We start from the raw sequence: 25,888 nt of genomic DNA, 5'->3' as shown, positions 1-25,888 counted from the left end.
TGAACATTTTTAAAAGCTAATAGAAAACATATACTGTATCCATATGGTGTATCATGATGTGCTGGGAATAGCAAATATTAAAATAACTCAACATTCACAATGTTAAATATGTTAGAATGGGGGAATATGGGAGAAAAGTTAGATCATAAGTATGAATTTAACGGAGTGAATAAGCTCTTTGTCTAAATAATATGTCTTTCAATAATACCACTCACACACCCCCCCCCTCATACCACCGAATTGATCAGTATTGTTTTTGGAGCTACCTTACTTAAAATCAACTGTTTTAGACAAACTGACAATAACTTGCACAAAGAATCAAATGCAATTATATATTTTAATTAAAATAGCAATGTTTCTGTAAATTCAAAAATATGGGATCATGATGAGTTAAGTAGAAGCCTGGGATGCAAATTAAAGCAGAAAATGCTAAGTAATAAGCCAAAAGTCATATAGAAATTTGAAGTTTAAGCCTCATTTTTTGCTTGATCATTTACCATACAATCCCTTCCTTCTTAAAATTGTCTTATCACTTGCCTGATATTCCCTACCAGGTGATCAGGGACTTCCTCGAACCAATTTTAGGTCTCCCTCCCAATTTTGATTCTCTATCTGCTCGTGCTAATGCTTTCTCTCTAACAAGAAACTGGGAATGAGCAATACCATAACCAAGTTAAACATTTAACACATAAGCAGCAAGCTTCACATTTTGAGGTCATATCATGACTAAAATGGCCCTATTGCTAACTATTCCTAGCTTATAAATTTGCAGGTGAAACATAATAGATGTCTTTTACCTCTACATTTCACTGTTTTGGTTTGTTGCATTGTAAAGTTGAGGTCACCTCAAAGTTCTTCTAACATGTTCTCACTGTACTTGATTCTGTTCTTTTTTTCCACCCCTCTGTTAATCACCTGCAATGAACTCTTGTTTTCAAATTCCTTCATGTCTACCCTCTATCATTCACGAATTTGATCAATCCAACATTTACAAGCCATCCCTCAATTGGTAAGCCCTCATGGCTTGGAATTAAACCTCTCTCCAGCATTAAGATTCAACTTAAATCTGAATCAAAATTTGGTCATCTGTCTAGCACGTCTGTGTGGTCAGGTTGTTTTATATTATTCCTACTAAATGCCTTGCTGTGTTAAAATGGATTCAACCTATGATAGATGGAATCCACGTGAATAGATAAGGGGGGAAAAAAAAGGACAGTTGACCAGTTATAGCAAGGGTAACAAATACGGCTGTGAATATGTTTTGGTATAGATACCCAACTAGTAATTTAAGAAAAGGAACGTGTGTCTGTGTCAGTAAGATGAGGTTTAAAGGCACTCCAGTTCTGACAGAAGGTCTCCAAACTGCTCAGTGCTCTTAGATGACAATGACTTAATTTCTGCTCATATTATTAACTCACTCTTATCAATGAATTAAATGCCCATCATGTTTAATATTAAAACCTGTGAAATCTAATCCTCTGAGGTTTCTGTTGAATTTATTCATATCATATACGAAATATAAGAAAAACAACTGTAATATTTAACAAAGAAAACTTTTTACATCATTGGTGACCATTTGGGGAATAAAACAGCCAGTGACCACAGAACTGGGGGAAAAAAGTGGAATATGGACTGCACCTAACTTGAGTGCACACATTTCTATTAAAGGAGACAAGTGTGCTTTATCTTAGCTTGATGCTCTACAATTACTTCTGGTGATCTGCAATTTCCATTTTCAGGAACTTACCTGTCATCATCTTCCTTTAAAGTTCTGTATTTCTGTGATTTTGAATGCGGCTTTTTTACTGATGTTAGAACTGATGGAGAAAGGTTATTAATAAAGCAGATTTCTTCCAAATAATTATAAACTCATCAAATAATCCTGCATTGCACAAAATCCTGATTGCAGCAACAATAGAGAAAAATCCAAGCATCAACGTTTGCCAACAAAATGCAATGACTGATCTTAGAAGATTTAACACAGAACAATTACCTCAATGTGAACTTCTACAGTAAAGTAGTTATTCATCTGTTCAAGGAAAACCTCCATCAAGCCAATGTAATTGCTTTACTTAAAGTTCTTCACCCAATAGTAAATTAAATCAAAATTAAATTTATATTCCTCCACTAACTTAAATCTCTTCTCATAGCTGCATAGGATCACCCTGATGAGGCTGTTTATATATATGTATATATAACAGTATTTTATATATACACACATATAACAGTATATACTTATAAATATTTTTAAGATATAATACATTTTTGTTCCTGGAATATATTATGTATGTAAATGTAAATTTTAAAAATATTATATATTTAAATCATCACTGGCCAGCTCAGCTAAAGTAATATGGTGTACAAATTATATTGTTTTATAGTCTACACCGTAATTTTAAAAAGCAACATAATGCCCAACTCTTAACTTCCTTAGAATGACCCAAAAGGCAATGTCTTTGAATCTTCTTGCTCTACCACATTGACTGCTTTCAGCCATTCCTGGATTTCTTTTCAAAATTCATTACTTTACATTACAATTATTTGAACGAATAACACTAACATAAATTGGTAAAACTTAACTTCTAATCTCTGATTTATCTTTGTTGGCACATTCAAAAAGTCATTGGCTATATTACTGAAAGAATTAGAAATGTAGATTGAGCAAAGTTAAATAGATAAAGGCTCTTCAATATTTCACTTTTTTCCTCCTAGGTACTGTACACAGGTCACAATGCAAAAGCACCTTCTAAACTCGGCTTACTAGCAGATCACAAACGGAGAAAAGGATCCAGCATGTAAATTTACACTGAGCATCCATACATGTGCTTTAGAGGTGTGAGTCAAGATACATTTCTCAATCATATTATACAAATAAAATGTGTCATACTCAATCTGGGTGTGTTCTGTGTAAATATTTGCAAACCCTCATTGCTGAATTTGAAGAGGAAATTAAAATACATTTAAGATACAACTCACATTTTTCAAACTCTTCATCCCCACTAGAATCAGAGCTCAACTCAGAAATATTGTCAGATCTGATGATAAAACAAAGAAAACAACTGTCATTCTAAAGCCATAAAATAGAATTTATTATACCAAGCAACACACGCAAAATGCTGGAAGAACTCAGCAGATCAGGCTGCATCAATGGAGGGAAATAAACAATTAATGTTTTAGGCCAAGACCCTTCATTGCAAATGGAAAAGGGGACAGAAGCAGAGGGAGTTCACGACGGCATAGGAGATGAGGAAAACCAGACTGGGGGGAAAAGAAACAAAATATGAAAAAAAAATTGGGCAGGAAAACAGAAGAGGCTGCGTACTGAAAGTTAGGAAAATCAATGTTCGTGCATCAGATGGAAAACTAGCTGGACAGATCATCCTACCAGAGTCTGGCCTCATGATGACAGTAGAGAAGGCCATGATCACTATAAAAATAGGAAGTCAAATTGAAAGAGGTGGCCACCAGGGGATCCTGGCTGTTGCGACGGGTGGCACAAAGGTTCTCGAACCAAGCCGTACCCCAGTCCATGACTGGCCTCACTGATGTAAAGGAGGCTGCACTGGAAGCATTGGATGCAATAAATGACACCAACAAACCCACAGGGGAAGTGCTGCCTCATCTGAAAGGACTGCTTATTTCCCTAAATGGTAAAGGATGAGCTGTAGGGACAAATGTAACAATCGTCACAGATGCAGTGCGTGCCAGGATGGAGTCCATTGGGGAGATAGGGTGAGGGCAGTATCAACAGTGGTGGAAGCGAAAGCAAATCTGGAATAGTGAGAAAGAGGACGTCTCAAATATTCTGAAATGAAAAGCATCATCTTGAGAACATATGTAACAGAGGCACAGAAAATGAGAGAAGGAAATAGAATCTTTACAAGTAACAAGTGGCACGATGGGAAGAGGTATAGTCAAGGTAACAGTAGGTTATAATACTTAGCATCACCATTAAACCACTCTTTTAGCAATCCCATTAAATTTATTAATCCTAATGGAAAAGCTGTTTCGTTAATTTTTCAATATGTAGGTAGATTGGGAAAATCAGGTTGGTGCTGGATTCAAAGAAAGAAAATTTCTAGAATACCAAGATGGGTTTTTAGAGCAACTCGTGGTTCAGCCCACTAGGGGATCAGCTATTCTGGATTGGGTGTTCTGTAATGAACCAGACTTAAATAGAGAGCTTAAGATAAAAGAACCTTAGGGGCAAGTGACCACAATATGATTGAATTCACCCTGACATTTGAGAAGGAGAAGTTAAAGTCAGATGTATCAATATCACAGTGGTGTAAGGGTAATTACACAGGCATGAGAGAAGAGTTGACCAGAATTGATTGGAAAAGAACACTGGCAGGGATGAGGGTAGAGTAGCAACGTCTGGAATTTTTGGAAGCAATTTAGAAAGCACAGGATGCCTACATCCCAAAGGGGAAGTATTCTAAAAGGCAAGATGACACAGCTTTGGCTAACAAGAGACATCAAAGCCAACATAAGATCTAAAGAGAGGACATAAAATAGAGCAAAAATTAGTGGGAAGTTCAGGAAGCTGTTAACAAAGCAACTAAAAAAGTCATCAAGGAGGAAATGATGGAATACAAAAGTAAGCTAACCAATACCAATAATATTAAAGAGGATATCAAAAGTTTCTTCAGATATATAAAGTATAAAACAGAGTTGAGAGTGGATACCAGACGACTGGAAAATGATGCTAGAGAGGTAGTAATGGGGGACAAGGAAATGGCGGACAAACCAAATAAGTATTCTGCATCAGCCTTCAATGTGGAAGACACTAGCTGTATGGTGGAAGTTTGAGAGTGTCGGGTCAGAAGTGAAGTTACCATTACTAGTGAGAATGTTCTTGGGAAACTGAAAGGTCTGAAGTTAAATAAGTCACCTGGACCAAAAGGTATACAGGTTTCCCCCACCATCCGAAGGTAGAGTGTTCCTATGAAACGGTTCGTAAGCCGAAATGTCGTAAAGCGAAGAAGCAATCACCATTTATTTATATGGGAAAATTTTGTGAGCATTCGCAGACCCAAAAATAACTACTAAATCATGCCAAATTACACATAAAACCTAAAATAACGTAATACATAGTAAAAACAGGAATGATATGACAAATACACAGCCTATATAAAGTAGAAATACTTTTCCACAATCATTACTGAACTGTTCTCCGTAACCAAAATCTCACGTAAGCGCCGTCGGCAGAAAATCTCATGCAAGTGCCGATGGCAAAAACACGGCGCAAGCGCTCTCCATTAACCTTTAAGCTATGAAGCAGCCAAATCATACCAAATAACATGTAAAAGTACACAGCCTATATAAAGTAGAAATAATGTATGTACAGTGTAGTATCACTTACCGGAATCCGGACAGCGCCGAGCACACTGATGATAGTGTGTTAGGCTGAGTCGGAATTTGGGTGGTGCAGTGGCCCCCACCCTCCAGGCCGCTGAGCGATACATTGCCACGAGGCACGCAGGGGTCCAGCAGTAGCTGGGAAGCACACAGCACATCTTTAAGAAAAAAGCCAAAATAAACATGCTAATTAATTAGCATGTTTATTTCGGCTTTTTTTCTTAAAGATGTGCTGTGTGCCTCCCGGCTACCGCTGCATTCTCCGCAAATCGCAGCGTGGTGGGACACTGGGGTGTCATCTCGTCGTCTGCTTCCATTAGAGCAGGCAGCTCATCTTCTATGACTGCCCGCCTCGATGTCGAAGGTTGAGGTTCGTCATCTGCTGTGGCTGATGTGGAAGGCTTGCTTGACTGCTGAGCCTCGCGCATTTTTCTATCATACAGTTCTTTATAAGGACTCAAACTATCTTGCAAATATCCCCTAAACCTACATACCCTTCCAAAATTAAAGTCGTACTTTATCATTGCAGCGAAAATCTCACGCAGTTGCTTCACATTCAGTTCGCTACTGCATTCGGTTTCGATTGCTATCCTTTCCTCTTCCAATTGCTCAGCTCTTCATCTATCAGTTCTTGGTCATGGGATGCCAAAACCTCTTCAACATCATCTTCATCAGCTTCCACAAGCCAAACTCACTTAGTCCTTACTTCGTTCACCACGATCGAAACGCTTAATTATGTCTAGTTTTATGCTAAGTGTAACACCCTTACAAGCTCTTTCAGGCTTTTCCGATACCATAGAACTCATCTTGCAAACGACTGCTCACAGGCACGTGTCTAAGCAATGCCGGGGAGAATGCCGTTCCGAATCCAGGGGAGAGTGGCTGCTCGGGGCGCGCGCTGATTTTTATCACGCGCTTTTTTTTTCATAACAGTGAAAACACCTTCTGAAAGCGAAAACAGGGTACTAATGTAGGTCTTTCGTAACAGTGAGGTTTCGTAAAGTGAACATTCGAAAAGCGGGGGACACCTGTACACCCCAGGGTTCTGAAAGAGGTGGCTGAAGAGATTATGGGTGCATTAGCAATGATCGTTCAAGAATCACTAGATTCTGGAATGGTTCTGGAAGACTGGAAAATTGCAAATGTCGCTCCACTCTTCAAGAAAGAAGAGAGGCAGAAGAAAGGAAACTACAGGACAGTAGTGTGACCTCAGTGGTTCGAAAGATGTTGGAGTCGATTAAGGATGCGGTTTTGGGGTATTTGGAGGCACATGATAAAACAGGCTGCAGTCAGCATGCTTTCCTCAAGGGAAAATCTTGCCTGACATATCTGTTGGAATTCTTTGAAGAAATAACAAGCAGGATAGACAATAGAGAATCGGTGGATGTTATGTACTTGGATTTTCAGAAGCCCTTTGACAAGGTGCTACATATGAGGCTACATAACAAGTTAAGACCCCATGGTATTACAGGAAAGATATTAGCATAAAATCATGGCTGATTAGCAGGAAACAGAGTGGGAATAAAGGGGACCTTTATGACTAGTGGTGTTCCACTGGGGTCTGTGTTGGGACCGATTCTTCTTACATTATACGACTTGGATGACAAAATTGATGGCTTTGTTGCAAAGCTTGTGGATGATACGAAAATAGGTAGAGGGGCAAGTAGTTTTGAGGAAGTAGAGAGGCTGCAGAAGGACCAAGACAGAAAAAATGAGAATGATTAATATGGCAGATGGAATGCAGTGTCGGGAAGTGTATAGTCATGCACATAGGTAGAAAAAGAAAGGGTAGACTAGTTTCTAACGGAGAGAAAATTCAAAAATCTGAAGTGCAAAGGAATTTGAGAATCCTTGTGCAGGATTCCCTGAAAGTTAATTTGCAGTTGGTGATGAGGAAGGCAAATGCAATATTAGCATTCGTTTCAAAAGGACTAGAATATAAAAGGAACGATATAATATTGAGGCTTTACAAAGCATTGGTGAGGCCTTACTTGGATATTCAGAGCAGTTTTAGGCCCCTTATCTTAGGAAGGATGCGCTAACACTGAAGAGGATTCAAAGGAGGTTCACGAAAATTATTCCAGGATTGGATGGCTTGTTATATGAAGAGCATTTGATCGTTCTGGGCCTGTATTCACTGGAATTCAGAAGAATAAGTGGTGACCCAATTGAAACCGATTGAATGAAGAAAGGGCTCGATAAAGTGGCTGCAGAGAGGATGTTTCCTATGGTGGGAGAGTACAAGATCAGAGGATACAGCCTCAGAATAGACAGGTGTCCTTTTAGACAGAGATATGGAGGAACTTCTTTAGCCAGAGTGGTGAATTTGTGGAACTTGGGGGTGGAGGCCAAGTCTTTATGTATACTTAAGGCAAAGGTTGATAGATTCTGGATTGGGCAGGTTATGAAGAGATATGGGGAGAAGGCAGGAGTCTGGGACTGACAGCGAAAATGGATCAGCCATGATGAAATGACAGAGCAGACTCAATGAGCCAAATGGCCTAACTGTGCTCCATTATACATCTCATCTTAAGAATCTCTACTATAATTAAGACAAAATACCTCTGTATCCTGTCCATGACCAAATCAAGCTGTATTATTTTTAAAGAACGCAGAAAAACAGGTGAGCAGCTGCTCAACAAAATGCAATATTTCTTCCAAAATGGGGATTTTTGTTGGGAATGTGCTCAACAAAATCACCAATGCAATAGTTCAGAAAAGCCGTTGGATTTCAATCAATTGGATTGAAATTTCTCCCACTAATTTTGTAGTACAATTCAGAAAACGATCCTGCATAAATTATTCTTCCGCCTTCTCCAGAACAGCTTTGTTTCCTATTGTCACTCATTTCCACTATTTTAAGTATTTGATCTGTCCTGCTTTCTACCCCTTTACAAACCTGCTTTACCCTTTCCTTCTCCCCACCACACCCAAATTTTGCTACCTTGAAACCTGTTCACCTATAGCTTCTTCCAATTATGATAAAACATCATCTCAGTTTCCATCTCCACAGAAGCTACCCGATTTGTTTGGTATTTCCAGCACTATTTTTGATTCCCAGTACCAGCATTATTTAACTTTGTGTTTCATTGAAGCAAAGTCTTGTGTATACTCATACCTTTTATTCTGGATTCTTGAGGGCTTGTTTGTTTTGAAGTCTAACTTCTGGGTCAAAGCTGAAAGAAATTATGTAAAAATGTAAATAATAAACTTGACTTTTAAAAAAAAGCACATACATAGCTTTACAGTTAAAACCTTTGCCAGACAAATCTACTTTCTTTAAACTCACATACAACATTCAAACAGTGCTGTACACCAAAGAGGTCTTAAAAAGGAAACTAATATCTTCCATTTGCAATCATTCTTTCATACATGCAGTAAATCAGTTACATTTCAATCAATCCAATTGGGATTGGGGTGGTGGAGAGGCACAAGTAAGAAAAATACCTGTTTGGGATTTATAAATTTAAGAATTCTACTCACAAGAGTCACAGAAAAGTACAGCGCAGGAAAGATCCTTTAGCCCATCTAGTCTGTGCCATACCATTTAAACAGCCTAGTTCCATCAACCTGCACCTGGACCATAGCCCTCCATTCCCCTACCATCCATATATCTATCCAAACTTCTCTTACACGTTAAAATCAAACTCGCATTCACCACTTGCATCGGCGGCTCGTTCCCCACACTCACAACCTTGAGTGAAGTTTTTCCTCATGTTCCCTTTAAACTTTTCACCTTTCACTCTTAACCCATGATCTCTAGTTGTAGCCCATTCAACCTCAATGGAAAAACCCTGCTTGTATTTACCCTATCTATACCCCTCAATTTTGTATACCTCTATCAAATTTCCCCTCAATCTTCTACGCTCCAAGGAATAAAGTCCTAACCTATTCAATCTTTTCTTATAACTCAGGTCCTCCAGTCACAGCAACATCCTTGTATATTGCCTCTGTACTCTTTTAACCTTGTTTACATCTTTCCTGAAAACAAGGTGACCAAACTGCACACAATACTCCAAATTAGGCCTCAGCAATGACTTCTACAACTTCGACATAACGTCCCATCTCCAGTTCTCAATACTTTGATTTATGAAGGCCAATGTACCAAAAGCTTTCTTTAAAACCCTATCTACCAGTGACACCACTTAATGAATTACAGACCTGTATTCCCAGATACTTTATTCTACAGCACTCCTCAGTGCACTACCAATCACTGTGCAACAGCTACCCTGGTTGGACCTCACAAAGTGCAACAACAAAGTATCTAATCCAATTTACTACCTCATCTTGAATACTGAGCGACTGAACCTTCTTGACCAACATCCTATGTGGGAACTTGTTAAAGACCTTGCTAAAGTCCATGTGGACAATGTCTGCTACCTTGCGTTCAACTTTCATGGTAAATACCTTGAAAAACTCCAAGATTGGTTAGACACAACTACCATGCACAAAGCCATGCTGACTATCCCTACTCAGTCCCTGTCTATCCAAATACTCATATATCCTGTCGCTTCGAATACCTTCCAATAACTTTCCCACTACTGATGTCAGTCTCAATGGCCTACAATTTCCTGATTAGTTTTAGAGCCTTTCTTAAACAATAGAACATTAGCTATCCGCCAATCCTCTGGTACCTCACCTGTCGCTAAGGATGTTTTAAATGTCTCTGCAAGGGCCAAAGGCAATTTCTACAATTGCCTCTCACAGGATCCAAGGGAACATCTTGTCAGGCCTTGGGGATATACCCACTCTTGATTTGCCTCAAGACAACAAACACCTTCTCCTCTGTAATCTGTATAGGGTCCAGGGCCTTGATGCTGCTTTGCCTTACTTCTATAGACTCTGTGTCCATCTCCTGAGTAAATACAGATGCAAAAAAATTAAGGTCCTATCTCTTTTGGCTCCACACATGGATTGCCATTTTGATCTTTTGGAGAACCAATTTGTCCCTTACAATCAATTGCTCTCAACAATCCCTTGGGATTCTCCTTCACTTTTCTGCTAGGGCAACCTCATGCCTTCTTTTAGCCCTCCTGATTTCCTTAAGTGTTCTCTTGCATTTTTATACTCCTTAAAAGTACCTCATTTTTTCCTACCTACCTGCCTAAACCTGTTATACACTTTTTTTTCTTAACCAGGGCCTCAATCTCTCTTGAAAATCAAGGCCCCTAAACCAGTGATCTTTACCTTTTATTCCGACAGGCACAGACAAGCTTTGTACTCTCAAACTTTCACATTTGAAGGCCTCTCAATAACAAAGTGCACCTTTGCCACAAAAAACGGCCTATCCCAATACACACCTGCCAGATCCTTTCTGATAACATCAAAATTGGTCTTTCACCAATTAAGAATCTCAACCCAGACCAGACCTATCTTTTTGCATATTTACTTTGAAACTAATGGCATTATGATCACTAGATGCAAAGTGCACAAATTCCACGATAGCAGATCAAGTATCACACACTCTCTCATTGGAACTTCTATGTACTGATTACAGAAACTTTCCCGAACGCATTTGACAAACTCTACTCCATTCACTCCTTTTACAGTATGGGAGTTCCAATCAATACGTGGAAAGTTAAAATCTCCTACTATAACAACCTTATGTTCCTTGCAGCAGTCTGCGATCTCTACAAATTTGTTCCTCTAAATCCTATGGACTTCTGGGTAGTCTGTAATATAGCCTCATTAACGTGCTCATACCTTTCTTATTCCTCAGTTCCACTGATGACACCTCACTAGACAAGTTCTCCAGTCTGTCTTGATAGTTCCCCAAATACTAACACCACCCCTCCTCCTTTAATTCCTCCCACTCTGTCACGTCTAAAACAACGGAACCCCAAAATATTGAGCTGCCAGTCCTGCATCTCCTGCAAACAAGTTTCACTAATGACTACAATATCATAATTCCGTATGATGATTCATGCCCTGAACTCATCTGCTTTTGCTATGATACTTCTTGCATTGAAATTTATGCAGCTCAGGACATTAGTTGCACAATGCTCAACCTTTTGATTCCTGATTTTGTCTGAGGTTGTAACATCTAGTTCCACAACCCCTCTACCATCTGTTCTGGCACAATGGATCCCATCCCTCTGCAACTCTAGTTTAAAACAAGCACATCCCACCCCCCACCAGCAAACCTTCATGCTATGATATTAGTCCCCTTCCAGTTCAGGTGCAAAACATCTCTTCTGTACAGATTCCACATTCCTTGGAAGAGAGTCCAAGGATCCAACAATCTGACACAACTCCCTCCTACATCAATTCCTTAGCCACATGTTAAACTGTATAATCTTCCTAATTCTGGCCTCCCTTCCATGTCGCACAGGTAGCAATCCTAAGATCACAATCCTAGAGGTCCTATCCTTTAATTTAGCACCAAACTCTTTAATTTTTAAATTTTATTTCTAAATCGTTAACTTGGCACCTTTGAACTTCCTTGCAGAACTTTGTCGCCCTACCGATGTCATTGGTACCTACATGGACTGTTCACCCTCCCACTTAAGAATGCTGAGGACTCAGTCAAAGATGTCCTGGACTGTGGCACCCGGGAGTTACAGTATGATATGGGAAATTTGTTCTTGTCCACAGATCCTCCTTTCTGTTCCCTTAACTAATGAATCCCCTATGACTACAGCTCGTCTTCTCGCCCCCACTCAGTGCCAGAGAACTGACCACTATGGCCTTCCTCTGCTAGATCACACCCCCTCCCCCCCACCAACAGTTTCCAGCTCCAGCTCCAACATTGACATGCAGAGTGCTAGAAGCTGCAACTGGGTGCGTTTCATGCAAGTGTAGTTGTCAGGGACACTGGAGGTCTCCCTGCATTACATCTCGCAAGAGGAGCATTCAACTATCCTGCCTGGCATCCCCACAGTTCTAATCAAGTAAAGAAAGTACAACAATAAATAAACTATGGGGGGGGTGCAGGGTGCGGGGGGAATCTAGCTACAGCTTTTCACTTTCTCTCACTCAAGCCTCTCCTCGCTGAAGCCTCAAAGAGCTAAATTCTCAAATAACCGCTCCAACACTGGCTGTTCTGCTTGCCCTGCCCTATTTTAATTTGTTCTTGTTGATCAATCCCAATCACTGATTGGCCACTGCTCAAAACACCAAACTGCCATAACTCAATACCTTATGTACTCAACAGTGAACCTGAGCGAGCTACGTCTTCTAACACTTCAGATCTCTGATTGGCTGCTGTTTGAAACACCAAAACACCAATAATTAAAGCTCTAGAACTTTAATTATTCATCAGCTGTGGCACTAGTCTCCAAGACAATGATGGGCACGGATGGAGAGCGCGCCCGGGAGCGCTCTGTCACTGGATCGAACTCGGTAACTTCCGTTCCTGAGCCCGGCAATGAAACGTGTTTCTTAAGTGTTTTATATGCATAGAAAAGTAAAATATATGCTATATACTAAGACAAACATTTGACTAACTGACACTAAATAATACCGGGTCTACCTGTTCTGACTTACTTAGTAAGAGAACTTCAGGTTTTTTTTCGATCCTGAGCCAGGATAACCTACGCACATCCTCCGGTATACTTTAAATGATCTCTAGATTACTCATAATACCTAATAAAATGTAAATGCTATGTAAAATAGTTCTTATACTGCATTGTTTAGGGAATAATGACAAGAAAAAAAGTCTGTACATGTTCAAACAACAAGTGCTGGAAGACACTTCCAGGTTTTCTCGATTGGTTGAATTCGCGCATGCAGAACTCGCAGATAAGGAGGGCCGACTGTACTTTGCCTTTTCTCCTTGGAGCAACGGAGGATGAGAGGTGACCTGATAGAGGTGCATAAGATGATGAGAGGCATTGATCGTCATGGATAGCCAGAGGCTTTTTCTCAGGGGTGAAATGGCTAACACAATGGGACATGGTTTTAAGATGCTTGTAAATAGATACTGAGGGGATGTCGGAGTAAGTTTTTCCACACAGAGAGTGGTGGGTGCGTGGAATGCACTGCTGGCGGCAGCGGTGAAAGCAGATACATAGAAACATAGAAAACCTACAGCACAATACAGGCCCTTCAGCCCACAAACTTGTGCCAAACATGTTAGAAATTACTAGACCATCCCATAGCCCTCTATTTTTCTAAGCGCCATGTACCTATCTAAAAGTCTCTTAAAAGACCCTATTGTATCTACCTCCACCACCGTTGCCAGCAGCCCATTCCACGCACTCACTACTCTCTGAGTAAAAAACTTACTGACATCTCCTCTGTACCTACCCCCCAGCACCTTAAACCTGTGTCCACTTGTAGCAACCATTTCAGCCCTGGGAAAAAGCCTCTGACTATCCACATGATCAATGCCTCTCATCATCTTATACACTTCTATCAGGTCACCTCTCATCCTCAGTCGCTCCAAGGAGAAAAGGCCGAGTTCACTCAACTTGTTTTCATTAGGCATGCTCTCCAATCCAGGCAACATCCGTGTAAATCTCCTCTGCACCCTTTCTATGGCTTCCACATCCTTCCTGTCGTGAGGCGACCAGAACTGAGCACAGTACTCCAAGTGGGGTCTGACCAGGGTCCATTATAGCTGCAACATTACCTCTCGGCTCCTAAATTCAATTCCACGATTAATGAAGGCCAATACACCGTATGCCTTCTTAACTAGAGTCAACCTGCGCAGTTGCTTTGAGCGTCCTATGGACTCAGACCCCAAGATCCCTCCGATCCTCCACACTACCAAGAGTCTTACCATTAATACTATATTCTGCCATCATATTTAACCTACCAAAATGAACCACTTCACACTTATCTGCATCCTGTCAATGTCCCGCTGTAACCTCTGACAGCCCTCCACACTATCCACAACACCTCCAACCCTTGTGTCATCAGCAAACTTACTAACCCATCCCTCCACTTCCTCATCCAGGTCATTTATAAAAATCACGAAGAGTAAGGGTCCCAGAACAGATCCCTGAGGCACACCACTGGTCACCGACCTCCATGCAGAATATGACCTGTCTACAACCACTCTTTGCCTTCTATGGGCAAGCCAGTTCTGGATTCACAAAGCAATATCCCCTTGGATCCCATGCCTCCTTACTTTCTCAATAAGCCTTGCATGAAATGCAAGGCTTATCAAATGCCTTGCTGAGATCCATATACACTACATCTACTACTCTTCCTTCATACAATAGGGTCTGTTAAGTCTCTTAGATAGGTACATGGAGCTTAGAAAAATAGAGGGCTATGCGCTAGGGAAATTCTAGGCAGTTTCTAGAGTAGGTTACATGGTTGGCTCAACATTGTGGGCCGAAGGGCCTGTAATGTGTTGTAAATTTTCTATGTTCTATGCTATGTAATTCGGTGTTTCTCAATACTTGGCACATGCAAATTACAATAAAGCAAACATCAGCACTAAACCACAACTTCATACTTACAAATCTCAAAACTGTCATCATTGGAATCAAAGTCAGCTTCACTTCCACTGTGAATTTGAGGCATTTCAAGCATTTTCTTAGTCACTGCACATTTGTCATGTTCTTTTCGTCCGTTATCCAATACTTTTGAGCATGATTCAGCCATATCTTCCGAGCTAGAAAGTGTCAACTTGCACACACATGAATCATAGATATCTGGGCTCTCCCCAGATTCTGATGGCAGGCTGATCGAAATATCTTTACCATGATCTTGCTGTTTGGATTTCTGAATTTTTTGCTGAAGCTGTGAAGCAAACAGCATAAACACTCAAAAACAATTTTGACATATTCTTATATCAATTGCTTCATAAAAACAATAATTAATCTGTTTTGAGCTCCCTCCTAAATTGCCTTCTCATGCTTACAACTAAATAATCTCTATAAACAGACCCATCTCCAACTGACCCAAAGTCAAAAAAAACTTCTTTAAAATGATAGAATGCTTTTAACCTAGAAATTAAATTCCAAAAGAAATTAATGGACACTACATTACTGGGAAGTTAAACCTGGCCAGGACACACACTGTGTTGGAACATCATGTTACAGTTGTACAAAACATTGGCTAGAATGCACTTGGAATATTATGTGTAATGCTCGTGAAATATAGAAAGGATGTGAAGTGAGAGGGTACAGAAAAGATTCATAAAGATGTTGCTTGGACTGAGTTACACAGATTGTTTTCCCGAGAGCAAAGGGGTCTGGACATGATTTTCTAAATGTTTATCCCAGGGTAGGGGAGTTTACAACTGGTAGGCATAGATTTAAAATGGGAGGGGGAAGATATACAAGGGATCTAAGAAGCAGGCTTCACCTCCCCGCCCCCCCCCCCGCCTCCCCAGAGTAATGACTATGTGGAACAAGCTGCCAGAGAAAGTGGCAGAGGCAGGAATAATTACGACATTAAAGAAACACTTGGACAGATGTACGAATAGGAAAGGTTTAAAAGAATATGAGCCAAACACAGGCAAATGGACTTAGCTTAGCTTATATTGATTAGAATGAACAAGTTAGGCTGAATGGCTAGCTTACACACTGCATGAATCTATAGGAGTTTTCCAGAAAATTTACAAGGTTTATAATCAGGCAAAATGATGAAAAAGGCACAAGTAAGTGTATTGGGAGAATATAATGAGAGATCAATCAGCAACAGGAGGTAGTTTTCTAAAACAATCTCTCCAAAATAAAAATAAAACAGTATCTTCATATTTATTTTTTTTTCTTTCCCATTTTTTTTATATGTATAAAACTACAATTATTTATACATTCTTAAGTACACATTGAGATGATATAAAAGCAAAATAAACATTTAAATAGATAATTATGTAGTGTGGTAAATCTAACCTATTAGGCTAAGTAATGAAATTAGTTGTTAAGAAAAATGGTAATAATAGTTTCCATACAGCCCTTCCGGACCATTTCCACTGGTCCAAAATGTTGCATACAAGCCTATATACCAACCATTGTAGGTGTTTATATCCCAATTTGTTCGTGCTTGTTCCTGCCCGCAGACATAATTATCCAATCCCTATGTACTTACTTACTTAATTATTTCATTTTTTTTTATCCCTTTCCCAAATCTTTCCCTTTACTTGTGTTAATTCTCTATTTTCCAAAAAAAACATTTAGACTAGGGGTGCTTACGTTAGCAATATTACTGTGTTGATGAGAAGAGCAATATAAATCATTAGGAGAGTCATCTAAAGTCTGCTCGCATTGGGGTTATATATTCAATCCATTTATTCCAGATTTGATACAATGTTTCTTTTTGAGTTCTCAGGGAGTAAGTCAACTTTTCCATTTTAAATATTTCCAAGATAATTTCGTACCAATCTTCTAATGTAGGTGGTATTGGATTTAGCCATTTTCTAGTGATTGATTTCTTACTTGCCGCTAAGAGGGCCTGCAGCAACTTTATATCTTCCTTCTGTTCAAGGAACAATACATGCCCCAAATAGAGCGTCTCAAAGTTCAGAGGTATCTGGGACCTAAGTACCTTAACTAATATTCTATGAATACCTTCCCAAAATAGACTTAATTTAGGGCAATCCCAGAAAATATGAAAATGATTTGCCTCCTTGGAGCCGCACCTTCTCCAACACGTCACATTTGTATCTTTATATTTTTCCTGATATGGGGTCTTGAAGTATCTTATAATGTTTTTCCAACAATGTTCTCTCCAAGTCAAAGAATTAGTCGAGGACCATTGAAAGCTGCAGATTTTCCCCCAAGCCTCCTCTGAAAGTACCAACCCCGCTTCTTTCTCCCACTTCTTTAGTATACAGTGTATTTACATTTTTAGCATGGGAGAGTGCATTATATAGGCGAGAAACTGATTTACTAGGTATTGAACTGCAAGCCGAATTCAGAATCTTGAAAAATTCTAATTCTACTGTTGATAGGTCTGTATATCTACAACTCTGGTTAACATAGTTTCGTATTTGAAGGTACCTAAAAAAGTCATTATGTTCTAGGCCATGTTTGTCCTGCAGGATTTGGAAACTTTGTAATACTCTTTTATCTATAAATGAGAGGTAGGTTGTAAGACCTTTCTTTATCCATAGCTCAAATCTTTTATCTCCTCTGTTGGGAAGGAATTCGGTATCATATGCACACCATCTAAAGAGTTTTAACATGTTATTAATTCCACATGAATTAACCACCTTCTGCCATACTTTTAATGTAAGATTTATCCAAGCATTATTAAATTTTTCCAACTGGGCCATCAATCCTTTGTCAGCTATTGAGGCCTGAAGGGGAAAACTGTCAACTAATCCAAATTCTATTTCCTTCCATCTAGCCTTATATTCCCTATTACACCAATATAACAGAGGGGTTATCTGTGAGGCATAAAAATAATTTCTCAGGCAAGGAAGAACCATACCTCCTCCTTCCTTCCCTAACTGTAAGGTGTTATATCGAATTCTAGGTTTCCTTCCTTGCCAAATGAAGCGGGAAATCCATTTGTCCCATTCCCTGAATTGATTATCATCCACCTCCACTGGTAAAGTACGGAAAAGATATAATAACCAAGGAAGAATATTCATTTTTATAGTATTTATCCTTGAATTTAAACTTAAAAAGGGGATAAGATTCCATCTATGCATATCTGCTTTTATCTCTGAGATTAATGGCCCATAATTTACCTGTGACAGTGTTGAAAGATCCTTCGGCAGGGTTATTCCTAAATATTTTAATGATTTAGCTTCCCACTTAAGATCGTATGTATCCCGCAATTTTTTGGATGGTGTATAATTTAGGGACATAACCTGCGTTTTCTTTACATTTATTTTATAACCTGATATTTTCCCAAAGTCATGCAACAGTGTAAACAATCCTATAAATGATTTTTCTGGTTCACTCAGATAGACCAAAACATCATCTGCGAATAACGCCACTTTCTGTTCAATCCCTGCCACCTTGATACCTTTTACGATTTCGCTCTCTCTTATTAGTTGGGCAAGTGGTTCAATATATAGCGCAAAAAGGAGAGGAGAAATTGGGCATCCCTGTCTAGTGCCTCTCTCTAAAATGAAGGAGTCAGAGAGGTCCCCATTTATCTTAATTCGGGCTGTAGGGCTGTCATATAGAATCTGAATCACTTTAATAAACCTTTCTTGAAAGCCGAATCTTCCTAACACTCTGTATAGGAATGCCCAACTAACCGAATCAAAAGCTTTCTCAGCGTCCAATCCTACTACCATTGTCTCTGTCTCGTTCTTATTAACCTGTTCTAATATGTGCAGAGTTCTCCTTATGTTGTCCTGTGTTTGTCTTTGTTGAATAAATCCAGTCTGGTCTAAATGGATTAGGCCAGGTAAAAGCTTTTCCAATCTGCGCGCTAATATAGATGTAAATAGTTTGTAATCTAAATTAAGAACACTAATTGGCCGATAATTGCCACATTCTAGTTTATCTTTACCCTCTTTAGGAATAACTGAAATAATCGCTTCTCTCCAGGAAGGTGGAGTTTCTCCTCTCTGCAAGATCCAATTAAAGGTGTTAAGTAGTAATGGGGCTAACTGTGTCTTCAGGGACTTGTACCACTCTGAGGTAAACCCATCAGAACCCGGGGACTTTCCAGCCTTTAACCTAGAGATGGCCACGTTCAGTTCTTTGACAGTTACTGGTTCTAATAAACTTTCATTTTGTAAATCTGTAAGTTTAGGTAGATCTAAAAAATTCAATACACTGTCTATATAGGGCTCATTGGGGGCCCGGGGTTGGGAGTACAGCTCTCGATAATATGTTTCAAAACTCTCTTGAATTTTCCCTATTGTACTCTCCACAAGCTTTGTCTTTGGATTCTTTATTTTATGAATTGTATTGTCTGCTTGTTGTTTTCGTAATTTATATGCTAATAATCTAGCTGATTTACCTCCTACTTCATAATTCTTTTGTCTCAGGTAAAGAAAATTTCTTCGAGTTTCCAACGTATAAATATCATCAATTTCACTTTGCAATTTCCTAATTTCCTGTTTTCGATTTGAATTACTTTTGTTGCTATCTCCAACTTGAAGTTGTTTTAATTTTCCTTGAAGGTCTGCTAATTTTTGTGCATTGATTTTTTCATGTGAGTAGTAATGGAAATAATTTTCCCTCTCAGTACAGCTTTCAATATATCCCAAAAAATCACTGGTGATGTTTCTCCCGTGTCATTAAGGTCTAGATATTCTTTGATTTCTCCCCTTAATCTCTCCATTACTTTCGGGTTATTGAGTATATGTGAGTTTAGCCTCCATAGTGTTTTCCTCATTTTCCTTTCCAGGATTAGAGACATAGAGACTGGGCTATGATCCGACAGATCAATTGTTGCAATATTACAGTTTTTTATCCTGAGTCTATCTGTATTAAAGATAAAGAAATAGTCTATCCTTGAATAGGCTGAATGAGGGAAAGAGTAATATGTATAATCTTTACTAGTAGGGTGTAATTCCCTCCAGACATCTATAATTCCCAACTCCTCCATCAATGAATTCACTTTCCGAGTCAGAGGTTTATTCTGAGTAACTATTCTTGAAGAATCTAATATAGGATTTAATCTAATATTAAAATCCCCTCCACAAATTACTACCCCTCGAGAACTGACCATTAGGTCAAAAATGTGTCTATAAAATGACCGTTCACTACCTGGAGGAGCATAAACATTCAGCAATGTTATTTCTGTACCTTCTATTCTTCCTGTGATTTTTACAAACCGTCCTTCTTTGTCTCTAGTCTCTGAAATATGTTCATAATTAAGAGTACTTGATATTAAAGTTGCTACCCCTCTTTTGTGACTCAATTTATATGATGAATAAAATACATGCTTAAAGCCCATTCTTTTTAATTTTCCATGTTCAGATTGGCTCATATGTGTTTCCTGGAGGAAAGCTATTTGTGCCCTCTCTTTTTTCAATTTAGACATAATCTTATTTCTTTTAATTGGATTCAAAACCCCATTAACATTATAGGAAATTATTTTTACCAATTCAGTTTGCATTTTTCTCTAGTAGAAAAAAAGCACTCTCCTTTTCTAACCAAACAGTAAGCAATCCCTTCTCAACAGTAAACCAAGACATATAACCACACCCTAGACATTTCTGAACGTATAACATTTGAAAATTTTTCCCGACTTCCCACAGTGAGGCCTGAGCACCGACCCGCCTCAGTTCAGAGGGATAACCTCTATCTTCACCCTGTGTTAGAGGGCCCTCAGCAGTTTGAATAATCATAGAGAATTTTCTCCTATTTATGTCTCGACCATATTGCTATCATTCAAGTTATTCCGCCTAGTTTATTTTCAGTTACCAGTTTTCATTTTACTTTTAAGTCCGATTTACTCTTTTCAGTCATTTCTCTTAATTAATCTGTATTCTCTGTACATTCGCGTCTGAATATTTGCAGCTTTTCCTTGTAGTTTGACACTCTGGTTCGAGTGGAGCGTCCTCGCCCCACTAACTGCCACGACTTCTGCCGAATCCTCTCCAGTAGCGACTCCGGTTGGGTGATAACTTTAATAGGTAGTCCCCGGTCCGCCAGGTCCGACGTTGCCTCCTCCACCGTAGCGTAAGTTTTTGTCCCTTCGTCGTAAAAGACTCTCAGCCGAGCTGGATACAGGGTCTGGAATCTGATGTTGTTTTCCTTCAGGACTCTCCGTGTTTCCGTATATTCCTTCCGTCTGGCAAGAATCCCCGGTGCGTAGTCGTGGTCTAAACTGATTTTGCAGTTGTTCCACATGAAACCTTTCTTTTGCCATGCTCTTTTAAGCACCTCTTCCTTCGTTCTGTAACTGAGAAATCTCATCAGAATCGATCTGGGCTGGGCGCCTGCCGGAGGCTGTGGTACCAACGCGCGGTGAGCCCTTTCTATCTGTAGGTCTTTTGCGGCCGGTATATCAAGGTTCTCTCTAAGCAGCTTCTCCACGAAGGGAATCATCAATCCGGGTTTACCTTCGGTTCCTTCGGGAACTCCGTAGATCCTCACATTTTCCCTTCTCGAGCGGCCTTCTTGATCTATTAGTTTCCACTGGAGCTGGTCTTGTAGCTTCAGCATTTCTGCTATCACTTCCTCGGCGTTTTGTAGCTTCTCTTCAATTCCAACAATCCTCGCTTCGGCTTCATCTATCCGCGAGTTAGTTTTTACTATTTCTCCTTTAATATCTTCCAGCTGTTTGCTGTTATCTTGTCGGAACTCGCGAATCTCTCCGAGAATCAAAGACATCAAAGACAGAGTCACCGATTCCCCCTCATTATCTCCGTCCTGGCTTGCCGTGGGGGAGCTAGGCCCGTCGCCTTGCTGCATCTCTTTATGTTTATCAGCCTTGGAAGCGGACTTTTTATTCTTGTTCTTAGACATCATCCTTGCCCCTTTTATTAATATAGTTATGCAATATTAAGTATTTGTCTAAATTCGATTTTGGGGCAGTTTACCTTCTTTTTTGTCGAGAGACCTTTTCCTTACGCCGCCATTCCCTTGATGACCCGGAAGTTCAGTATCTTCATATTTCAACTAGCATAAATGCAACAGAACTAGTTCACTGGTTCCTTCCTTTTTGCAATGCAATTCGGCTATTTTTCAAGTGGGACTAACTATATTAGCCTGCAAGAAAATAAAATACAGGTGTCCCCCGCTTTTCAAACGTTCGCTTTACGAAACCTCACTGTTACAAAAGACCTACATTAGTACCCTGTTCTCGCTTTCAGGTGTTTTCACTGTTATGAAAAAAAAATTCAGCGCGCTATAAAAAATCAGCATGCGAAAAAATCAGTGCGCGACAAAAGGCAGCGCGCCCCCAGCAGCCGCTCTCCCCCGGATTCAGAACTGCTTTGCTTTAACACGTGCCTGTGAGCAGCCGTTTGCAAGATGAGATCTATGGTATCGGAAAAGCCTGAAAGAGCTCGTAAGGGTGTTACACTTAGCGTAAAACTAGACATAATTAAGCGTTTTGATCGTGGTGAACGAAATAAGGACAATGTGAGTTTGGCTTGTGGAAGCTGACGAACATGATGTTGAAGAGTTTTGGCATCCCATCACCAAGAACTGACAGATGAAGAGCTGATGCAATTGGAAGAAAAAAGGATAACAATGGAAACTGAATGAGTAATGATAAAGTACGACTTTAATTTTGAAAGGGTACGTCGGTTTAGGGGATATTTGCAGGATGGTTTGAGTCCTTATTAAAGAACTGTGTGATAGAAAAATGCGCGAGGCTCAGCAGTCAAGCAAGCCTTCCACATCAGCCATAGCAGACGATGAACCTCGACCTTCAACATCGAGGCGGGCAGTCATAGAAGATGAGCTGCCTGCTCTAATGGAAGCAGACAACGAGATGACACCCCAGTGTCCCACCACCCCAACCCCAAGGCCACGGACAGATACCGATCAGCAGAGAATGCAAAGGTAGCCGGGAGGCACACAGAACATCTTTAAGAAAAAAGCCGAAATAAACATGCTAATTAATTAGGTGCCACCGACACGTAATTGTCGGCCCAGATCAGAGACAATGCAATCGGAAATCGGCACTGAGCTGGGCCGACAATTACGGGCGGCACCTAATTAATTAGCATGTTTGTTTCGGCTTTTTTCTTAGATGTGCTGTGTACCTCCCGGCTACTGCTGGACCCCTGCGTTCTTCGCGGCAATATATCGCTCAGCGGCCCACAGGGTGGGGGCCACTGCACCTCCCAAACTCTGACAAGTCTAACACACCATCATCAGTGTGCTCTGCGTTGACTTCCCGATTCCCGTAAGTGATACTACACTGTACATACATTATTTCTACTTTATATAGGCTGTGTATTTTTACGTGTTATTTGGTATTATTTGGCAGCTTCATAGTTTAAAGATAACTGGAGAGAGTGTTCTTGCCAACAGCGCTTGCGTGAGATTTTCTGCTGACGGCGCTTGCGCGAGATTTTCGCTTCGGCGAACAGTTCAGTAATGATTGTGGAAAAGTATTTCTACTTTATATAGGCTGTGTATTTATCATATCATTCCTGCTTTTACTATATGTTACTGTTATTTTAGGTTTTATGTGTTATTTGGCATGATTTGGTAGGTTATTTTTTGGGTCTGCGAATGCTCACGTATTTTTCCCATATAAATAAATGGTAATTGCTTCTTCGCTTTACGACATTTCAGCTTACGAACCGTTTCATAGGAACGCTCTACCTTCGGATGGTGGGGGAAACCTGTAAACTCATTTTCCAGGGTCCTGATTGAAATTAAACACAGAAAAATAGGAACAAACATGGGCCTATATTGAGCTTAATTAAATTGGTTTTAAGTGAATGGCTAGCATATAAAAATTGTTTTAATGTGAAAATCTGAACTATGTGAAACCATATAAAGCAGAACACTAGGTTTCATAAGCATAATCAAAATGAAGGGGAGTTCGTTTCAGCATATGTAGCTGAATTAAAGAGATTGTCTGAACATTGTCAGTTTAGTAATGAGCTTAATGATACACTAAGAGATTGGCTAACTGAAGCACAACTTATATTTAAAAGAACAGTGGAAATCGCTGTTTCAATGGGAACTGCAGACAGAGGTTCAATTGAGTAGCAGCCAGGAATGAAAGTGAGCATGAACAAAACTGCAACATCTGAAATGAAACTTGCCTGGCCGCACAAATTGTGTTACCATTGTGGCAGATGCTCACATACATCAAACAAATGCACATTTAAAGGCAAAGACATACAAAAGGTACATTGGGCAGATCAAAACAAATGGACTGCTCAAGGAAGAGGAAAAGGCTATAAAGTCAAGTTGCCGTTTCAAAAAGAGCACTAATCTAATAATGATGAGAGCAACATAGGATTGTGTAGTCTTGAGATTTACAGTGTGAAAATTAGCAATAGACAAGCAATATGGCTTATACCAGAATTAAACAGCAAATTAATTAAAATGGAATTGGACACTGGCTCACTTATTTCAGTCATTCCACAAAATAAGCTTGAACCACATTTCAAAGATATCAAACTGAAGTCTGGGGAACTAAGAACTTATACCGGAAAAAAGATCATTGCTGATGGAATGACATTCTTGACAGTGAAATACAATAACCAACAAGCCACATTGAGCTTGCATGTGGTAAAAACATAAGGACCAGCATTGTGGAGGCATGACTGGCTGAAACAACTGCAACTTGGTTAGAGATTCATCCACAATTTGCATGCCACCACATCCCCTGCAGTGAAGCCATATAAAACTGAATTAAGAAAGGTACTGGATGATGCCACAACTATCTCCGGCTGAACACCATGACCTGATGTCCAAGGGAGGACAAACAGGTGTTGATGCCAAACTCTGTGCCTCTGGTTGGAAAGCATACTGAACACTTTATTATATACTGCAGAGGACTTTGACAAAATGAAACAGGTTTAGAATTTCTAACCGATCCTGCCTCCACATTTTATTAATTGTTGTTGCAAATCTTTTGTGCAGTCCGGTTCTAAAAGGGACTGTCTTCTTATTTTACACCATTAGGGGAAAACTAGGTGAAAGGTGTTTAAATTTGATTGACTTTTATTACAGTATATTCATGGCTCTTAATTAAATCACTTACAGTATAAACATTTATTACAAGCTGCCTAATGGCTCCATGTGTAGAGTCAACCTCAAAGGCAGTTTTGGCTTCAGCCTTACCTCTGTTTCAAGGACATCCAGGTCTTCATATTTAGACCAACCAAGTCGATCAGCTAAGCGCTGGAACAAGCCGCATGTTTCATCCATCCCAAGTCAATGACCAGCTGCAAGATCAATGGTTAAATTCCAAAAATCACTAACACGTTCACCTTCATAGAAATATTAAGCGAAACAAATGCAGATTGCTAAATTAACAAAGATATTTCTTGGAAACCAGGCGTTAGAATTATGTTGCCGGATGTACATTTCCACTACAGAACGCTGAAAATATAAATACGTAATGCTGGAAAGGATAGATGGACAAACTCCGAACTTACAACTGACAATTAGTGTCACCGGGAGATAATTTGCAGCATCAGGGAAAAGGCTAGCTCTCAGGGCTAATGCCCAGATGCAGGGTTATTTCAAGATCAGAATCAGGTTTAATATCACTGTTGTTATACGGCAGCAATATTTAATACTAAAACCTGTGAATTACAGAGTGTGTTTGTGTGTGTTGTGTTAAATTAAATAAATAGTGACAAAAAAAGGGGGGGGAGGTAGTGTTCATGGGTTCCCCATGGAACCAAATCAAAAGCTGAACTACGACAGTGAAATGAAAACCCAGCAAATGCAGATGCTGGAAATCTGACAGAACAAAAACCGCTGGAAATGTTCAGCAGGCTGGACAAATTGGGTGTTTGCAATGTATTGAGTTTCAGTGAGTAAACTCAGAGAAGGGGGCAGAAGTCCGCACGGCAGTCTCCGGACGGACGTTGCTTGAGCTGGAAAGGATTCCCGAGTTCTGTCAATCTCAGGCTCAGAACCAACTCACTCTTACCCGCACACCAAGAATCGGAATACTGTACTGTGCCACGCCGAGGGCCAAGCCTCACTCCAAGACCAAAATAAAAAGGAGATTGTTCTGGTAACCGTCGGCGAAATTTTTGAATTCTGGCGCCAGAACGAGGCGC

At 39.8% G+C, this 25,888-nt stretch overlaps 1 protein-coding gene across 2 annotated transcripts in view; it reads right to left on the bottom strand.

Annotated features, from left to right (window-relative positions):
* The window catches only part of gcna (germ cell nuclear acidic peptidase), a 41,112-nt gene extending 15,224 nt beyond the window's left edge, over positions 1 to 25,888 (bottom strand). For both annotated transcript variants that reach the window (XM_063061400.1, XM_063061401.1), the window contains exons 1-6: positions 25,756 to 25,888; positions 24,936 to 25,039; positions 14,772 to 15,054; positions 8,480 to 8,537; positions 2,977 to 3,035; positions 1,748 to 1,817 (exon numbers count right to left, since the gene is read on the bottom strand). In XM_063061400.1, coding sequence (XP_062917470.1) covers positions 1,748 to 1,817; positions 2,977 to 3,035; positions 8,480 to 8,537; positions 14,772 to 15,054; positions 24,936 to 25,022 — 557 coding nt within the window. In that variant the 5' untranslated portion in view covers positions 25,023 to 25,039; positions 25,756 to 25,888. The remainder of the gene's footprint in view (positions 1 to 1,747; positions 1,818 to 2,976; positions 3,036 to 8,479; positions 8,538 to 14,771; positions 15,055 to 24,935; positions 25,040 to 25,755) is intronic.

The sequence above is a fragment of the Mobula hypostoma genome, chromosome 10, assembly GCF_963921235.1.
Source record: "Mobula hypostoma chromosome 10, sMobHyp1.1, whole genome shotgun sequence".
NCBI classification, from domain to species: Eukaryota; Metazoa; Chordata; class Chondrichthyes; order Myliobatiformes; family Myliobatidae; genus Mobula; species Mobula hypostoma.
Note: the sequence above shows the minus strand (reverse complement) of the source record. Positions and strands in the feature narration are given on the sequence as shown.